General features: G+C 38.0%; 1 protein-coding gene across 3 annotated transcripts; it reads right to left on the minus strand.

Annotated features, from left to right (window-relative positions):
• Positions 1-23: 23 nt before the first annotated feature.
• On the minus strand, positions 24-13,833 carry LOC139962448 (galactosylceramide sulfotransferase-like). 3 transcript variants are annotated; one of them, XM_071962452.1, is made up of 4 exons: positions 13,693-13,833; positions 9,579-9,827; positions 3,860-4,464; positions 24-2,656 (listed from the first exon to the last, which is right to left on the minus strand). In XM_071962452.1, exons 2-4 carry the CDS (start codon positions 9,725-9,727, stop codon positions 1,878-1,880), a joined length of 1,533 nt encoding a protein of 510 aa, XP_071818553.1. In that variant the 5' UTR covers positions 9,728-9,827; positions 13,693-13,833; the 3' UTR covers positions 24-1,877. The 3 variants fall into 3 exon arrangements, with proteins under 3 accessions (XP_071818553.1, XP_071818637.1, XP_071818729.1); XM_071962536.1 differs by lacking the exon at positions 13,693-13,833 and adding an exon at positions 13,343-13,672; XM_071962628.1 differs by lacking the exon at positions 13,693-13,833 and adding an exon at positions 13,261-13,672.
• Between the last annotated feature and the right edge of the window lie 3,079 nt (positions 13,834-16,912).

The following is a 16,912-nucleotide window of genomic DNA, read 5'->3' on the forward strand; positions in this document are numbered from 1 at the left end:
CAAAGGAAATTATAAAAAATTCACACATTGCTGTAAATAAATTCAATGTTATAAATATCAAATTAAACGGTAAACCTGCAGTAAATGTCGTCAAGTACATGTTCCCTTTCCATACTGTACAGTTCTTGACTCCAAAGTAAATTGCATAAGAAAAGAACTCTCATACCAAAAATTGTGCTCTTATTGCATGGACAGTGCAACATTATAACTCTCATACCAAAAATGTGCTCACATTGCCTGGAGAGTACAACATTATAACGTTACATACATGTCATAAAACTCTTTTCAGTAAAACAGATACATGACAACGTCATTTGCCCATCTGATGTGCTATTCCATACCAACATCTTGAAGTACTGGTCCCACCCTACCTTCCCCACCTAAGTAGCTGTTAAAGGATTGGTTCAGTTGTCATACATGTTTATGTTATATGAAAAAGGGACAATAAAAAGAAACACTATGGTGAAAAAACTGTTCAAATATCTTTTCGGTTAAAGAGATATTCAAGTGTAAAGTTTTAGCAGATTGTGTAGAAACTGCTGAAATCTGACTAGCTGTGATGTCACATTCCTGAAAAATCTTTGTTGTTTTTTTCTAAATATTTTGTGAGATTTCATGACTTTCAACCAAAAGATATGTCAGGAGATCTCATATTTGTCAAAGGAAGTATTTGAGATTAAACATCTGCAGAATTTTTGATTATATTATTTTCCAATGTGTTAAAAAATGTAAATAATTTTTAAAGAAAAATATTAACAAATGTTAAGGAAGTGAGGATGTGACATCACACCCTCACAGTAAGTCTTTCTACACCAGTCATTTTCAAAGAAATGTTGATATCTTCAAAGTGTCATATCTCCTTAACAGAGCATGCTATCATGGTAGTTTCTTCACTGTTCTTTTGTCTTTTTTTGCTCTTTCATACAAAATAGACATGTCAAACACCTGAACCAATCCTTTAATCAACAAAGTGCCGGCATTGATAAAGAGAGGACCAGATGAGGCCAATCTGGGGGGCCCCGGAAAGATGGGATAAAGAATAAAATATTCTCATATCCACCATATGAAAGCAAACAATTGCAGACTTCAAAGTGATGTAATTTACCCTAGGTCCACCCAACCTGGCATCCAAAAGTCCTGTCAAAGTGACTTTTGACAATAAAAGGTTCAGCCCATTATTTTATATGCAAATTAGGTAGCACACAGGTAATCTAGTACATATATGATATGGCAAGTATTGACGATGACATTTTGTTAACAAAAACAAAGCTGACTAACATATTTGTCCCGATTCATTTAAAGCAACTAAAAATGTTATACAGTACATCTCAGGAGAGAGAAAAAGTATCTTTGCTGAAGAACCTTGGACATGTGGAACAAACAGAATGTCCAATATGGAATGCTTCCTTTTGACTAATACTAAGATGAAACATATTTTCTACTTAATTAGAAGCCTGCATACTTAGAAGTGCACAAACATACAAAAATAAAACCAAACTGATAGATCTACACATGTATGAACCCCTCATTCAACAACTTTTGGCAACAAACAATGTTTTTTTCTTGGTTCCCATCTCATGAATATTAATGACTGAGTGGGGCTTAACATTTCTGATTTCCTATAATTAAAAATGTTAAAAATTATTGAAATATATATACCTTATAAAACTTTACTTATACATAAAAGCATTTTTTTCTCCCTCTTTCTGTTCAAGTCACTTTAAACGCTTTCTAGTAATAAGATAGCAAATGTTATACTCACATTACAGCACGATGGGGATGATGTTAAAACCCCCACACTGTATCCCTACTTCCTCTCACCCCCCTCTGCCTCAAAACCCCCTCCCTTCCCCTCCCATGCCCCATATATCACAGTTTCAACTAATAGCTTTTTGTCTCTGGAAAGCTTTTATTAAATTGTTCCTGAATTTGTGAAGGTAGTCAAGTTCGGGCTGTGTGAGTTGTTCGCATAATTGTTTATGAGTTGCATTTTCGTTGACTATGAAGCTATTGACCTTGATGCCCGGGGGGTACCACATCCGTTTATCACCTTGCTCCATGACTTTACCAATGCAATCCTTCGACAGAGCTTGGTTCTTCGCAGCCAACAACTGTAGCTCTTGGTCCATACGATCTCTGCCGAAGATCTCGATCCTCTCCCAGAGAGTTTTGTTAAAGTGAGCGTAGAGTTTTTGGTCGGCCCAGTTCCAGCTGCGTATCGCAGCCGTATCGGCCCGGGACAGGGGTACCACCGATTTGTTGTTCCGGGCATTCTGACTGAAATAGACCACATCGTCTAACGTCCAACACATGAGATCTTTCAACAAGATGAGAGATTCATCAAAGTGTTCTGCGATTAGGACTAAGTCGTACCAATTGTCTAAAATATCGATGAAGGAGTCCAATCTCCCATTGCCCGGCGTTAAACGTCTAGCGTCCAAACCGTTGTCGTAGCACATGGGATTGCGGCCAGCGACTCGCGTGGACCTGGGCTCAAATAATTGAAAATACCGGTCCGGTCGCTGGAGAAATCGATGTAAATCTGCTTTGAACCGCATCCTCCATCCGTAATACGTGAAAATACTTTCAAACTGTTTGGCAGGATCACGTAAGATGGTGATGTATTTCGCCCCGGGGGCCATCACCTCTTCCACATCTGAAGTGAAAGAAAGCAAGAGTTGGTGATTCAATACAGTTGGTTGCATATCATCGCTTAAGTTAAGACAAAAACTCTTGCTAAAGAAATTGTACTGTGTGTCTTTTAACTTCAAGCTGCAAAGAAATATTTTCTCTCCAGACAATAAAAAAGTGCAATTCACATATGCTTTCTTTAATTATACTATTCTTTAATCAAACTAAACTAAAACTACGTCAGGCCAACTTACTTTTACACACACTAAACTAAAACTAAACTTCTAATTTAAGGACAATTCATATAGCAATTATTGTTTTGTTTTTGGTAAAACAGCACCAAACTTTCTTGTGTGATATTCAACACCGGTTGAGATATTAAAATGTATCAGTCCTACAGTACACAATATGCAAAATAATCTGTATGTCCAGGAATTCATCAATATTCAACCAGATTATGTAAAGAAGCTAGAGCCGCAAATTTTAATCATTAACTTTTACCAAGGAAAACAGACATTCTTTGTTAGAGGGATCACCTTGCTTTGACTTCCCTTCTTTCTTTTGTTTTGTTTCTTTGAAAATTTGCCCGAAAAGTGTAAAGTAAAATCTAGATAGATAATGCTGTGCCGGTCTTCCGTCCAATAACTGTCCAACACTGTACACTGAACACTTACTGTACACTGTACACTTACGCATTGTGTCAAAGAAAAAAAGATGCAGCAGCTGCAAATGTTCTGCTGCAGCCAAGCTGAATAAATATTTGACAAGTGACGTTATCACTACAGACCGGCAGAAATGTCTTGAAATGCCAAGAGCAATTTTAGATTAAGCCCAATTCAGTCTGGCTTCAGTGATGCAGAAGCAACCCCTTCCTAAGATTGACATGGTGCCATAAGAAATGTATGTAATAGCCGAAACACTTCCTTAATCCCTATAACAATGTCGGTCATTAAAAAATTGAGGCGTACAGTACGTTATTTTACAATGTACATATTGATTTTCTATCTCAAGGAGGGAGGATTGGGGGGGGGGGATTATGGGGGTAATGCTTTTAATCTTTTTGCCAACACCCCCCCCCACACCCATCACACATGCACAATCTCTTTTGTCTACCAACATGTCCACAGAAGGTACTGATGTCAGCTGAGACATTGACAAATGCCATGTCAGAGTAAAATTCATTAATATTCTGAAAAATTTTCAAAAAAATGATCCAAGGGGCTAATACCTTTCAGACTCTTAAATCTCATGTGACTGGCCATGATGTTGTACTTCTTCTGACCGAAGTCTAAAAATATGAACCTCCGACTGAAAAACGACGGGCTGCCAAAGTAGACGCTCTCCCTAGGAATGGCGATACTCAACTCCAAATCTTCTGCCTTCCGGAAGAGTATGTTTTGCAGAGTTGAGCTGCTACATTTATGAGTTTTGATCATGGCCACACTGGTCAAAGGCTTACAGATTTTGGCCGAATTCTCGTCAGATTTACTGTTACGCTTTCCTGCTTGCAATTGCGATGAGTTTGAAAGCTTTGCAGAATGCTGCTTGCTAACGGCAGCAAAGAGTTTTGGCACGACAGGTTTTTTTGCTTCCTCTTTCGGAATAATTTTTTTCCAGGGTTCACTCAATCGGCCATCCAGTTCTTCCTTTTCTACGTAATCATCTTCGCTGTCCGGGAGGCTGGCCGACGCTAGGTCAAATTTCCGGGCTGCCTCCTTTGCTAGTTGACGGTGAGATTGGGCAATGTCTCCTTTCAAGACAAATTCCTGCATCCACTCATCATTTCTGATTTGGTCGTTATCCTCGTCGTAGAGGCGGTTGGCGACAAATCTCCTGGGAACGGAAAAACAAAACGTGAAATGTTTGCAAGTGATTTACGGTGCGTTCTACAAACCCTGTTGAAAAGAAGTGTTCACAATTAAAGGGATTTCATGATCATGGCAAAAATTGAAAGCAGCTCTCTGAATTTGGTTGTCAAGTTTTCAATGCCAAACAGAACGCCCAATAAGATTTCATTGATCTAACCCAACCCTCCCCCACCCTCTCCTACCCTCCTCCCCACCCCTAGAAAGGTTAATATAAGCCAATTAATAAATAAATAGCATTTTATCCTACAGTAAAAATATTTCATCACCAGAGTGACAACTTTCCATATTTACTTGGCTAATCAAGTACAGTATGTTAGCCAGCGACGTAGCCAGGAATTTGAAAGGGGGGGAGCACTTTTTGCGATTGATATGGATTTTCAAAGTTGTAGGCACGACTATCTGAGCGGAGCGCCACCATCGGTTGGCGCGGAGCGTACAAGAAAATTTTGGGTTTTACAAACCCCCCAGATGGCCGGAAACGGCCCTTCCCAATGTTCATTCTGGTTCCCAGGCCTCTTGCTAACTTGAGACACCTCATTCAATATCACTTTTAAACCCAAAAAACAAACGAGTTAAAATAGTACGTAATTCAATAATACATAATGTATTAAAATTAGCAAGGTACACAAGGGCAGCGGAAGCACTTTTAATCTGGGGGGGGGGGCACCGACGTCAAAGGGCACTTTGCAGAAATTCGATTGGACTGATGCAGCCTGATATTTAGTACCCTTTATAAATCTTATTGTATTATCTTATTTGCGTATACACATCACTCCATCAACGCCCCCCCCCCCTCCCCCCGTCTTAGTAGTCTTACTTTTCAACTTTTGATACTTGTAGATACAAAGATAGGCCAGAAATGTCTTTGATACAACCATAGCCAGTAATTGTCTTTGATACAACTGTAGCTAGTAAATGTTTATCGAAAAGGCTCCTTTGGAACTTGGAACGCCGATCGTGACAACAACAGGCAACAAAGTATATACATATAAAGTCTCTTAATCAACGATAGGCTTATTTGACTGTGGAATGTTCTCAACTGAAATTTTATCTGCCTAAACGGGTTCTTAAGTAGATGTTAAAAAGCTGACAAGATCGTATCCTAGTCTTTTTCGGCGGGTAGAGTATTGAATGAAACGGCACGCAATATGAATGATAGCCTATAGATGACAGAAGAATAGGTCACCTAATTTAGCCATAATCTTGCTACGTTCATTTCAATAGTTTTTCCTGTCTATAGGCTCTTCAACTCGTCCAGCAAGCTTATGGATTTGAATTATGGGTGTTTTAATAAAAAAGATAACTTGGCCAAAAAAAGTGTAGGCCCGGGCCTACAGTGCTGCATACTGGCTACGCCCCTGATAGTTCTAAATTAGGATTAGATCTCTTACTGAAATATCGCTGACCTAATAAGGTGATCAAGAGTACAAGTTTTATGTAGTAAAAGGGCACATTTTTAACCTGAGGAAAAGTGGGGGGGGGCACTTGCCCCCTGTGCCCCCCGGTTTCGCCGCCCCTGAAGGTACATGTACAGAGTAGTCTTACTTTTCAACTTCTGATACTTGTAGATACAAAGATATAGTCCAGAAATGTCTTTGATACAACTGAAACTAGTAAATGTTTAAGTTAGCCTAATAAGAGAAGGCTGAGAGCTATCCAACAATTGCCATCTGATGCAAATTTCTCAAGTGTTTTCTCAACTGAAATATTATCTGCGTAAACGGGTTCTTAACTACATGTTAAAAAACTGACAAGATCGGATCCTATAGTATTTTCGGCGGGTAGAGTGTTGAATGAAACTCTCGTGCTACATACTGGTTACGCCCTGATCATTTGATATCATTATCAGCAGATTTTGTTTCCTGTTTAAATTCTTTTACATGTTCTTTTACATAATATATCAGAAAGACAAACATAGTGCTCTTTTACAAGTTTTCCAGTAGGATGATTCTTGTTTATTGTCCAATGTCTGGACTTTAATACATTTGACGAACTTAACTGAACTTAACTTAACTGACTTAACTGACTATAAACTTTCATATTTTGTAATACAGCCAGATATGCAGTGGCCTAAAAACAAATATCGTTATCGCAGTGTATTAGCAGTGTAATAATTATTTATAGGAAGTGCGTATCACGTACGATTGCTAGATTAGCTTCATAACATGCTGTTCGAGCAACAACTTAGGACGACTCATTGAACGAACGTTGTCGACGTTGTTGTGCATACAGTTCGTGACATTCCATAGAGTGCGGTTAGGTAGGCAATATGTATTTTATAATGCAGTGGCCAACTGTAGGCTTGTAATTGGCTATATGCTAAATTTAGCTAATTGCATCTGCCAAACTAAGTAAGTAGTTGAATCAGTAGGCGTGAATGTTACTACGATTACAATCGAGTTAACAGAGCTGACGAGTATTCAAGATCAAAAGAGCACTGACAAAATACCATGCTAAAAAAACGACAGTTTAAAAAAAAAATCGACACTGAAAGGGGGGGAGCGGTCGCTCCCCCTGCTCCCCCCCTGGCTACGTCCCTGATGTTAGCTAAGATAAAACTTAAAAGCCCTTGCCTACTGTACTGTCACTGGATCTTAGCAACGATCGCAAATAGTATGAAACTGTTTATATCAATTGAAGTCAGTGCAAAATAGTTATTGTTAATTACAAACGGTAAAATTGTAAATACTGTACACTGTCAAATTTGCTGCATCGCTGGGCAACCATTGAAAGAAAAAATTTTTCCGCCATGATTTGTGACTCGACTGTAACTTAGTCCATACTGAAAAGACAGTGGTTTTGTGTTCCTTTTGTGAACTTTCATTCCCTCTGTGTGCTTTCTTATGATATTTACCTACAGTATTTACTGGAGAAATGTAAAGGGCTCTGCACACAATATCAACAGACCTGTTTTCATAAACCGTGCATGACGGCATTCGGTACAGACAGTAGGCTAACCTCGTAATTAACCGCAAAATATTCTTCGTCAAAGATTTAAGGAAGCAAACATTTCCTTCTGCTGGCTCTCTTTCAAAGAACCTAATTTCCAATAAGTCTTACTGTAGTGTGCCGCACAAGCACTTCACATTAGTATATATACAAGCTATCCATAAACACATTGGTTTCAGTAGGTTGCCCAGAACAAGTTTAAGTTTAACAGTCTTGTTCAAGGCCAAGGCCCTCTCACACGACTTTCAATGTCACTAAACCCCTGGTCATTTGTAACTTGTCACACCCACACACCAAAGTGTGCACAATTCAAACAAACCCTCCAGGGGCAAGACAGTGCACCACAACTACGTGTGCCCTGGGGGAATTCCCATAGGGTGCAGCCAGCATACGCAACTATATTTCACAAGGTACCTCGTACATACCCATCTATACACCTGGGTGAAGGGGGGCAATGGAGATTGAGTACCTTACCCAAGGACGCAGCGTAAAGTTCTGGCCGGTACTCAAATCTGCAATCCTTAGATCGCCAGTGTATTGCCTTGACCACTTGACCACAACGCTCCCCAAATCGCCCAGGTTGTTGATTTAGAACGTGTTTACAACCGCTGGTCGCATGGACACATGCATGCATACAAAACACGCAAGCAGTGAAAACAGATATAAGGCAAACAAACACAATCTCACCACTGATGGACGTAAGGATCAAACTGTCATTGTAACTAAAGTACAGTATTACCGTAGGCAGACGTCAGTACGTTACACTTATATCCATGCAAGTAAACCTAATTAAAACCTTTTATTCTCCCGTAGAGATGCACTTGGATAGTTTTTTTAATGGAAGAAAATTATATCAAATCTTCATGACTCAACCAATTTGTGCAAAATGTCGGATCAGATTTCTGTTCTTGTTCTTTCCTTTTCTTTTGTTGGGAAAAGAAAGCATTTTAATTGCCTCTATAGCAGTTGTTTGTACAGTATACATACTATTATCCACCATAATGTCTATCACAGCTGGACCAAAATTAACATAACAAAGTACGACAGGTTTATAACCGTTTATAAAGCGCACAACAGCCTGCACACTGTTATTGCTCAAACAGGCATGCTATTAATTAAAAGGAAATGGAGAGTCTGCACTCTGAAGTTTGTTTTTCTCTTTCCAATAAGAAATCCGACACCTACCTGTAGCAACGATAGCAGTGCATAACCCACTTGTGATAATATGATCAAGAGTTTTGCTTTTACTGTACATACATACCATACGTACAGTATACATTGTTACCCACTGATACTGAACAGTAGGTACACCGTGTTACTGTAGGTGAGGGATGCATGTGAATACTAAGTACTGTATTCACACTAATTTGTATGCTTTTGACATTTAGGATGGATGAATTTTAGTCACAAAATTAATATGGTATGTTGTAGACTGTTCAAAACAAACACTGAGCACATTCGGTCCAGTTTTTACTTTAGTATATAAGTCTGTATACTTCAAATGTGTCAGAAATTACCATTTAATCAGCTGAGGTTTATCAATTAAAAGTGACTGGAAATTTAGTCTAATATGAGCCCAGAACATTAAAAGTACTATACTATAGGACACTCTCTACTTTCATGGTCTCAAACGACATGTTTTCCAATTGCATTACAAATGTTTCGAGTACAACTTGCATCGAATGTCATTCGAAGGGTTCTCTGTTGTCCAAGAAAACGTAGTGTTTTGGGTCAATTGAATACACAAGAACGTACAAAACAACATGGAATAACATTAACGAAGCCCAGCACTAACGAACTGAACATCGGCATCAAGTTAGCCTTAAAGGAGCATTCCAGCATGTATTTTAAAAAGTTGAATCTCTGGAAAACTGAAATAGCTACAGAGACATCACTTAGCACTCGACGTTTTAAAAAATATTGAAATTTGTCTGAATTGTCTTTAAAGTTCATATGAGTTACTGACATGTTCAATAATGGTCCATGGTCCACTCAGATTATTATTTAATACCGCAACAACAACACACATGGCCTATCTACAGTACTGCTGTCTTCCACTGTAAAACACATACTGTACAGTATGTAAATGTATGGTTCAATACAGTACACATGAACAAAATTTCAACTCACTTCTCCCCTGAGTATTGTATGTTCGGGATCAAATGAACTGACTTTCTAGGAGGGCCGGCGTTCATGAACAGGTACGAGCTGATGAGGACCGTCGACATGACCACGATACCGCTCAAGCATGCCAAGCTACTCATAATGGACCGGGCCATGATGAACTAGATGCAGCAGGACCCTCCTCCCGTCAGGTCAAGGCTCCATCCATCTCTCTGAATATATATGTGTAATCTTTGCTATGGATTGCGACTGTATCTGTTGAGAAATAACACAGAAAATCACACAATCAGTATGTCAGTATGTCAGTCACAATCAGTATGTCAGTCACACAATACATGTGTCTATGCATGTGTATGGGTGTGCGTGTGTGTACAGTATGTATGCGTGAATGACATGAATGCATGACTGTATGTGTGTGTGTATGTATGTGTGTATGTACACAACTATGTAAGTACTGTAGAACTCAAGACACTCAACAAGGAATGACATGGTGCAGTGTGCACGGTATGACTCTAGACTATGCAAAACAACAGGAAGCATTGGGGATCACCGGATCGTCTGTGAGGTAGCACTAGTGTAATCTTATTACTTAGTGTAATCTTAGTATGTTTTACTCTTCCCTTACAGTATAATACTGACTTAACTTGCATAAGTTTCTGTTCTTTGTTCTGTACTGTACTGTAGTTCTAACAAACACTGGTCACCTGATCATCTCTGGAGCCATTTTGGGATCAACCTAGGAATACATATCATACTATTGGATGACAAGCCAATTTGGGGTTTACAGACAAAAAAATAAAATGCATAAAATACTGTACTGTACCATTGCATGGTACTGTACTGGGATAGTACAGAACACAATGTACTGTACCATTGCATGCTACTGTACCAGGACAGAACAGACCAGACTGTACTGTACCATTGAATGGTACTGTACTGGGATAGTACAGAACACACCGTACTGTACCATTGCATGCTACTGTACCAGGACAGTACAGACCAGACTGTACTGTACCATTGAATGGTAATGTACTGGGATAGTACAGAACACACTGTACTGTACCATTGCATGCTACTGTACTGGGATAGTACAGAACACACTGTACTGTACCATTGCATGCTACTGTACCAGGACAGTACAGACCAGACTGTACTGTACCATTGAATGGTAATGTACTGGGATAGTACAGAACACACTATACTATACCTTTGCATGGTAATGTACTGGACATTACAGACCAGCCTGTACTGTAACATTGAATGGTACTGTACTGGGATAGTACAGAACACACTATACTATACCATTGCATGGTAATGTACTGGACCTTACAGACCAGCCTGTACTGTAACATTGAATGGTACTGTACTGGGATAGTACAGAACACACTGTACTGTAACATTGCATGGTACTGTACTGGCATAGTACAGTATACAGACCACACTGTACTGTAGATAAACACAGGTGTACCAATTGCCGTGACTCAATACTATCAAAACTCTATTTCTATCTTACAGCACAAGTCTTTGTTAGAACAGGAAATTGAACTTCCTATTGAATGATCATAGTGGACATATGATCATATCATACATGTACAAACAGTACATGGATCACATAATAATCTGTATTCTGTATATATATACACAACATAATAGGGATATTGTAACAGAGCTCGTTAACATTAATTAATGAAAATTAATGAAAATTTTCTTTTCGGTGTTTATAATTGAAGCATTCAATTATAAACACCGTAAACGATACAGTAATTTCAATATGAAACTGGCCAAAATTGATGATAGTGAAAAAAGATTTCTACAGGTTGGTGGTGTTTAGGCTTATCTAGCAAATTTTGCATACATTTAGAACTGATTATTACTGTACATATAGTACCAAGGAACTGCCGAACAAGCTTGACAATTCCAAAAAATATGATGACACAGGAAAGATGTAATCGTCTAAATATTTGTACCTGTAGGTTGGTGGTGTTTAGGCTTATCTAGCAAATTTTGCATATATACATTTAGAACTGATTATTACTGTACATGTGGTACAGTACCAAAGAACTGTTGTACAAGCTTGACAATGTAAATTATGATGACACAGGAAAGATGTATGTCTGCTACTGCCAACGTATCTAGGTCAACTAAATATTGGTACATTTCATTGCATCACAAAAAGTACAAAAAGTATTTTTTAAATGTCAAAGTAAATTGAGATATATATTTCTGAGTTCTGACGCATTTTGGTTCCAAGTTTGTTTTTTTGCAAACTTGAAAAATATCCACAAACATCAGTAACGAAAAGAAATCAATCTTCATACGTAGATCCCTTTCCTCAAAGATCAATGCAGCAATCATCCAAATGTCATATCAATATGTTAATTGGTTAGATACATTTTCCAGACACACCGCTATTCATAGTATTAAAACTTGCTCACTTTGTAATACATTGAACTATGACTTTTTTTTCAACCCTAAGTTTTAATGCTTCTGTCCAGGATCATCATGGATAAAGGCAGTGGCATAAAGCAATCGGGAGGTTCCGGGTGCGATACCCGGCCAGGTCATAGTAAGGTGGGTTTTTCATGCATGACTAACAGACGGTTTTCCCATCTGAAATAACTTTCTAAATTGAAAAGATTCCAAATCTTAGTTAAAATGTTGAATTGGAAGCCACCCAACATGTAACTTGTAATCTACAAGCCCTTGCGGGTTTCTCCCACATTTGTGGTCCCTTTGAAAGCCTCGTAAAAATAACTGCTGATTATTATTATTATTACGTGACCTTTTGAAATCTCGCGAAATGATCCTAACTTCTCCCAAGTAGAACACAGTACTCGACCTTACCAACACCACCTTACCTACACCACCTTACCTACACCACCTTACCTACACCACCTTACCTACACCACCTTACCTAAACCACCATGCAAGTCGCAGAAAGAGATATCGATCCAGCTTTCAAAGATTACACTCACCTTAAGAGTATATTATTATTTTTAGGATTATACCCCAATACGCATTGAATATCGACAGTCTAAACAACCTTTTTCACGGTACACTATGTAGTGTTCAGAGTAAATAATCACAAATCATGATGTACTTTCCTGCCAATTTTAGTTTGGACTATTCCCAGAGATCAAGTGAATGAAAAAGTTAATCCAGAACAATGGTTCCTCATTCTTTGTTATTGTTTTGGTCCAGATGAAGTCGACGTTAATCAGACACATATATATGCTTTCATCTCCACCAAAACGGTAACAAAGAATGTGACACCTTTATTTTGGTTTGAATTTTTCATTCAATCGCTTGATCTCTGAGAAAATGCCAAAATTTCTTGGCAAAAGTACATCTTCCTGATCGAGTGATTATTTGCGGTGTAGTACCAAAACATGTTTGTAGAGAGAGCATAGCCTAAGAAAGCGGGGGGCTGGGGGCTGCAGCCCCCCAACCCAAAAAATTTGTGAAAATTCGGGCAATATGCCGAAAAAAATTAGGCTCCTACGCCTATGAGAGAGAGGGATCAGTTATTTTGTGAACATGGAATGTGTCATGGGGCTTTTACTGCTACTGTGTTAGACTAAGAGTTAGACTAGGCTTATCATACCCTATAAACTAACCTACTGAGTCCCACACTCCACAGGCTACAATAATTCTTTCCAGTCTAGGCTAGGGTAAACTGCCTACTTACAGTTACACACAGTAGGACATTCATACTGTTTAAGAAAAGTCACCCATGGAAGAACCTGTGCACGTAAAACCAACCAACTAACCGACCGATCAGCTCTCAACTCCAGTCCCCTTACTCGAGACTGTGATCGTTAGGTGTGTATCACGATGCCCCTAGAAGGTGAACATACTGCTACACATGATCTTAGCAGAATGGCTGAATACAGATACTACACATGATCTTAGCCAACTCCAAAGGAACGTCATGTTATTGTACGCAGAAAGCACGGCCACAGTCTCACTCGCGTGTTTTCACTACCAATAACAGAGGCATAAGCAACTTCGAAACGAAAAGACAAATGACTTCATAAAATGCAACGAAGATTTCCCACAATCCTTCGTAAAGACAATTAACAAACAAAAAACAACACATTTAGTAAAATACCACATTTACCATATGCGAAGGAAGAATGACAACGTTACCACACATCGCTATCTGTCACTATATATTATCAGTCTTTCCCGTAGGATACGTCTACCCAGTCGTGACAATGCTAAAATGTACAATGGATTATGATTACTGTACTGCTTACCGTACACATATTTTGCATCTCTGGACGTTATGACCATTGACAAAGGCAAATTCTGCTAAATAGTTCGTGCCATGCAGCAATGGAGTTTGTCTTACTTTGGTTTTCCCCTCTACAATTGTGAGTTTGTTATACGTGTCACTGTAACAACTGAAGTTCACGAAAGAAAACTTCCACTCCTTCTTTCGGCCCAACAAAAACTGAAAATATAAAATCACCAATGTGACCTCCAAAGTTTAGCACGATATTGGTTGCTAAAGTTTTTGTGAAGTGTTTTATTATTCAAAGGCATTTCGCTGGAAGTTTTCTGGGGTTGTATCAAACTATGTAAGGAACAGTCATTTACATGTTCGAAATGATACTTTTGTCAACCAAAATTCGAAGAGAAAATTTACCAATAAAGGGACCATTATGGCAGGTTATAATATAAAATCTAAACTTTGGGCACAGTTTAGGTGTTAATTATTGTCCTCGTCAAACATTTAAGAACTAATTCAAGTGAAACCAATTTATGCGTATATACATCTATTAATGCAGTTGTCTCGAAACACTGTACAAAAATGTTGAAGTGGCTTTGCTGCTCAATTAACTGACTCCAAGTCAATTCATACCTTTATTTCCCAGGCTGGCCTGCATTAAATTCGAGGCATGGTTCCTTAATACGGATATCAATACATTAGAATATCAAGCAATGTGATATACAATTTGTGAACGTAAACTTACTTGGAATATATTTTTTTTGGTAAACGACTATCATGTGAATGCAAGTAAATTTCAAATTATACATAATATGAAGATTATCATTATCAAAGGCAGCAAAAGACGGTTCAGATTGGAGTGGGCACACAGGGGAAAGGGGGCGAGGGGAGGTCGGTGGGTACCAACTTTGTGGGGCAGTTGGACAATAGGCTCTGTTTGAGGGGGTAAACCAAAAACTTACCTGAAAAGTCTGAACTTCCCATCAAACTGGATCCTCTGTGCCTTCTGTACTATAAATTTATTTTAATTACAATTCAATTTTTCAAAAAGGGCACTTTTTAAATAACATAAGGGGCAATTTAAAATTGAAGTAAAATGGAAATGTGTACAAGTTTTTAAAGCAATGGGGACTTTGGAGTTTCTCACAAACAGTGGGGGGGGGGGGGAGGGGGAGATGCCTTTGGATCATACAATCTTTCTATCATTTATTAATTGTTATTTTTTTTTAATTACAATTCACATTTAATTTTTCAAAAAGGGCACTTTTTAAACAACAAAAGGGCAAAATATCATAAAAAACTGTACAAGTGTACATTTTTACAGAAAGGGCACTTTGGAGTTTCTTACAAAACTTGAAGGGGGGGCAGTGGCGGAGCTTCCATACAGTTGCTGTAATTTGGCGATGACACCTATTTATTCTTCGTTTATCTGCAAATTAGCCAGGCCTGGAAAGGGTCATCTCCGGCGGTCTAGGGAGTATCTTTACTCAAAAAATTTCTGTGCGCTCTGCACCAACCTGTGGTGGCGCTCCGCTTAAATAGAGCCCCTACAGACCAATCTCGCCCCTCCTGACCAATACCCCTAGCTCAGCCACTGGGGGGGGTACCATCTGGACCATAGAAGCTCTCTACATATCGTTAATTCTGTTATTTTTTAAACATCTTTACTTATGAGAAAATTAAATTACCTATAAATCCAAATTGAGTCAAAGGATGATGAAGTATGCAGCACGCATGTTTTTTTTTGTATTGATTTAATTTATACATAACTTTAGCTCCATACACGCAACCTGGAACTAACTGAACACAAACTTAATTTATACATAAAATGGCATCGTCTGCTAAAACAATACAAGAAAGGCAAAATTTATGTACCTTTGTTTTTTGCATTTTTTTCCTCTTTCTCTATATTATCCATTAATCAAGTTCAAGGACAGGTGCAAAATATTTATGAGTCAAAACAAAGAGATTGATATCAATCAAGTCTATATTAATAGCCATTCACATCATTTTGTCACACATATGCCCCCACTCCCTCCCCTACCCCCCCAAACAAAATTAATAATAAAGAGTGAAATCTGGAAAAATTTCTCTATAAAAATTAACATAACATGATCACAAAAATCAAAAGTTCAAGGTCAGAAGCAAACACCCATCATTATTAGCCCTATGTGATTATTTAAAAAAAAAGGAACCCTGCTGAGGAACAACTTCCTCATATAGCTAAGAGATGAAAATACTATTCCATCTGGGATGTCACATTTTTAAGGATCTTTCTTACTTTAATACTAGTGACACAACATTCCAACTGGAATAATTTCAAACATGGCAACATTGAGCCACAATTGCTACCATCTCTTTCATTTCCTTCTTTGATCAAGATGTTTATTAATTTATTTTTTTGTAACTAGGTTGGTGGTTTCAACATGTGCTATTGAAGTACATAACATGACCTGACCACAGGAATTGGGTACAGTATTATCACTGTTTCAAATCATTTCAAAACTATGAAAGAGGCAAAATATATATATATATATTCTGTATCTCTTTTAATTTGAAGAAAATGCACCGACTATAACTTGGAATTCTTTATGCCTGTTAACCTATAACTATATAATATCAAACTGAAGAGCAACATTATTGATTCTAATATCACATTACATCTGTAGGAATTTGCTATAATCAGTAACAGATCCAAGAATTATAACGCACCTCCACCCAAAAACCTTCCGTTCTAAGCAGCTTCTTGAGTTTTGTCTACATTCTTTCTTCTTTTTTTCACACTTACTCAAAATGAAAGGTTTCTTTATTTAACAGCATGAAATATTTATGAAAAACCAACTATCACATCTCAGTGTTGCAATAAAATATAATTTATTTTATATTTTGTGCTGCAAGTACTGGCCATCTCTCTGATTATAGTACAGTACGATACAGTACCTTTTAATATGAATAAACTTTTGCAAGAATAATGGCCAGTCAGTTTTCAATTGTTCATTTTACTTGTGTAAATAAATTAATGAATCATAAAATGGATGGACTTTTAACAGAAGCCTGTGGATTCCATTTGTCCAATATTGGTCTTGATTTCGTTTACCGCAAATTT

This window comes from Apostichopus japonicus, chromosome 1, assembly GCF_037975245.1.
Source record: "Apostichopus japonicus isolate 1M-3 chromosome 1, ASM3797524v1, whole genome shotgun sequence".
In the NCBI taxonomy this organism is placed as follows: Eukaryota; Metazoa; Echinodermata; class Holothuroidea; order Aspidochirotida; family Stichopodidae; genus Apostichopus; species Apostichopus japonicus.

Coding starts and splice junctions, on each gene's coding strand:
- LOC139962448 (XM_071962452.1), bottom strand. CDS start 9,727: ATGGCCCGGTCCATTATGAGTAGCTTGGCATGCTTGAGCGGTATCGTG. Junction 4,465..9,578: donor ATACAATACTCAGGGGAGAA/GTGAGTTGAAAT, acceptor TTCCGTTCCCAG/GAGATTTGTCGCCAACCGCC. Junction 2,657..3,859: donor GAGATTTAAGAGTCTGAAAG/GTATTAGCCCCT, acceptor CTTTCACTTCAG/ATGTGGAAGAGGTGATGGCC.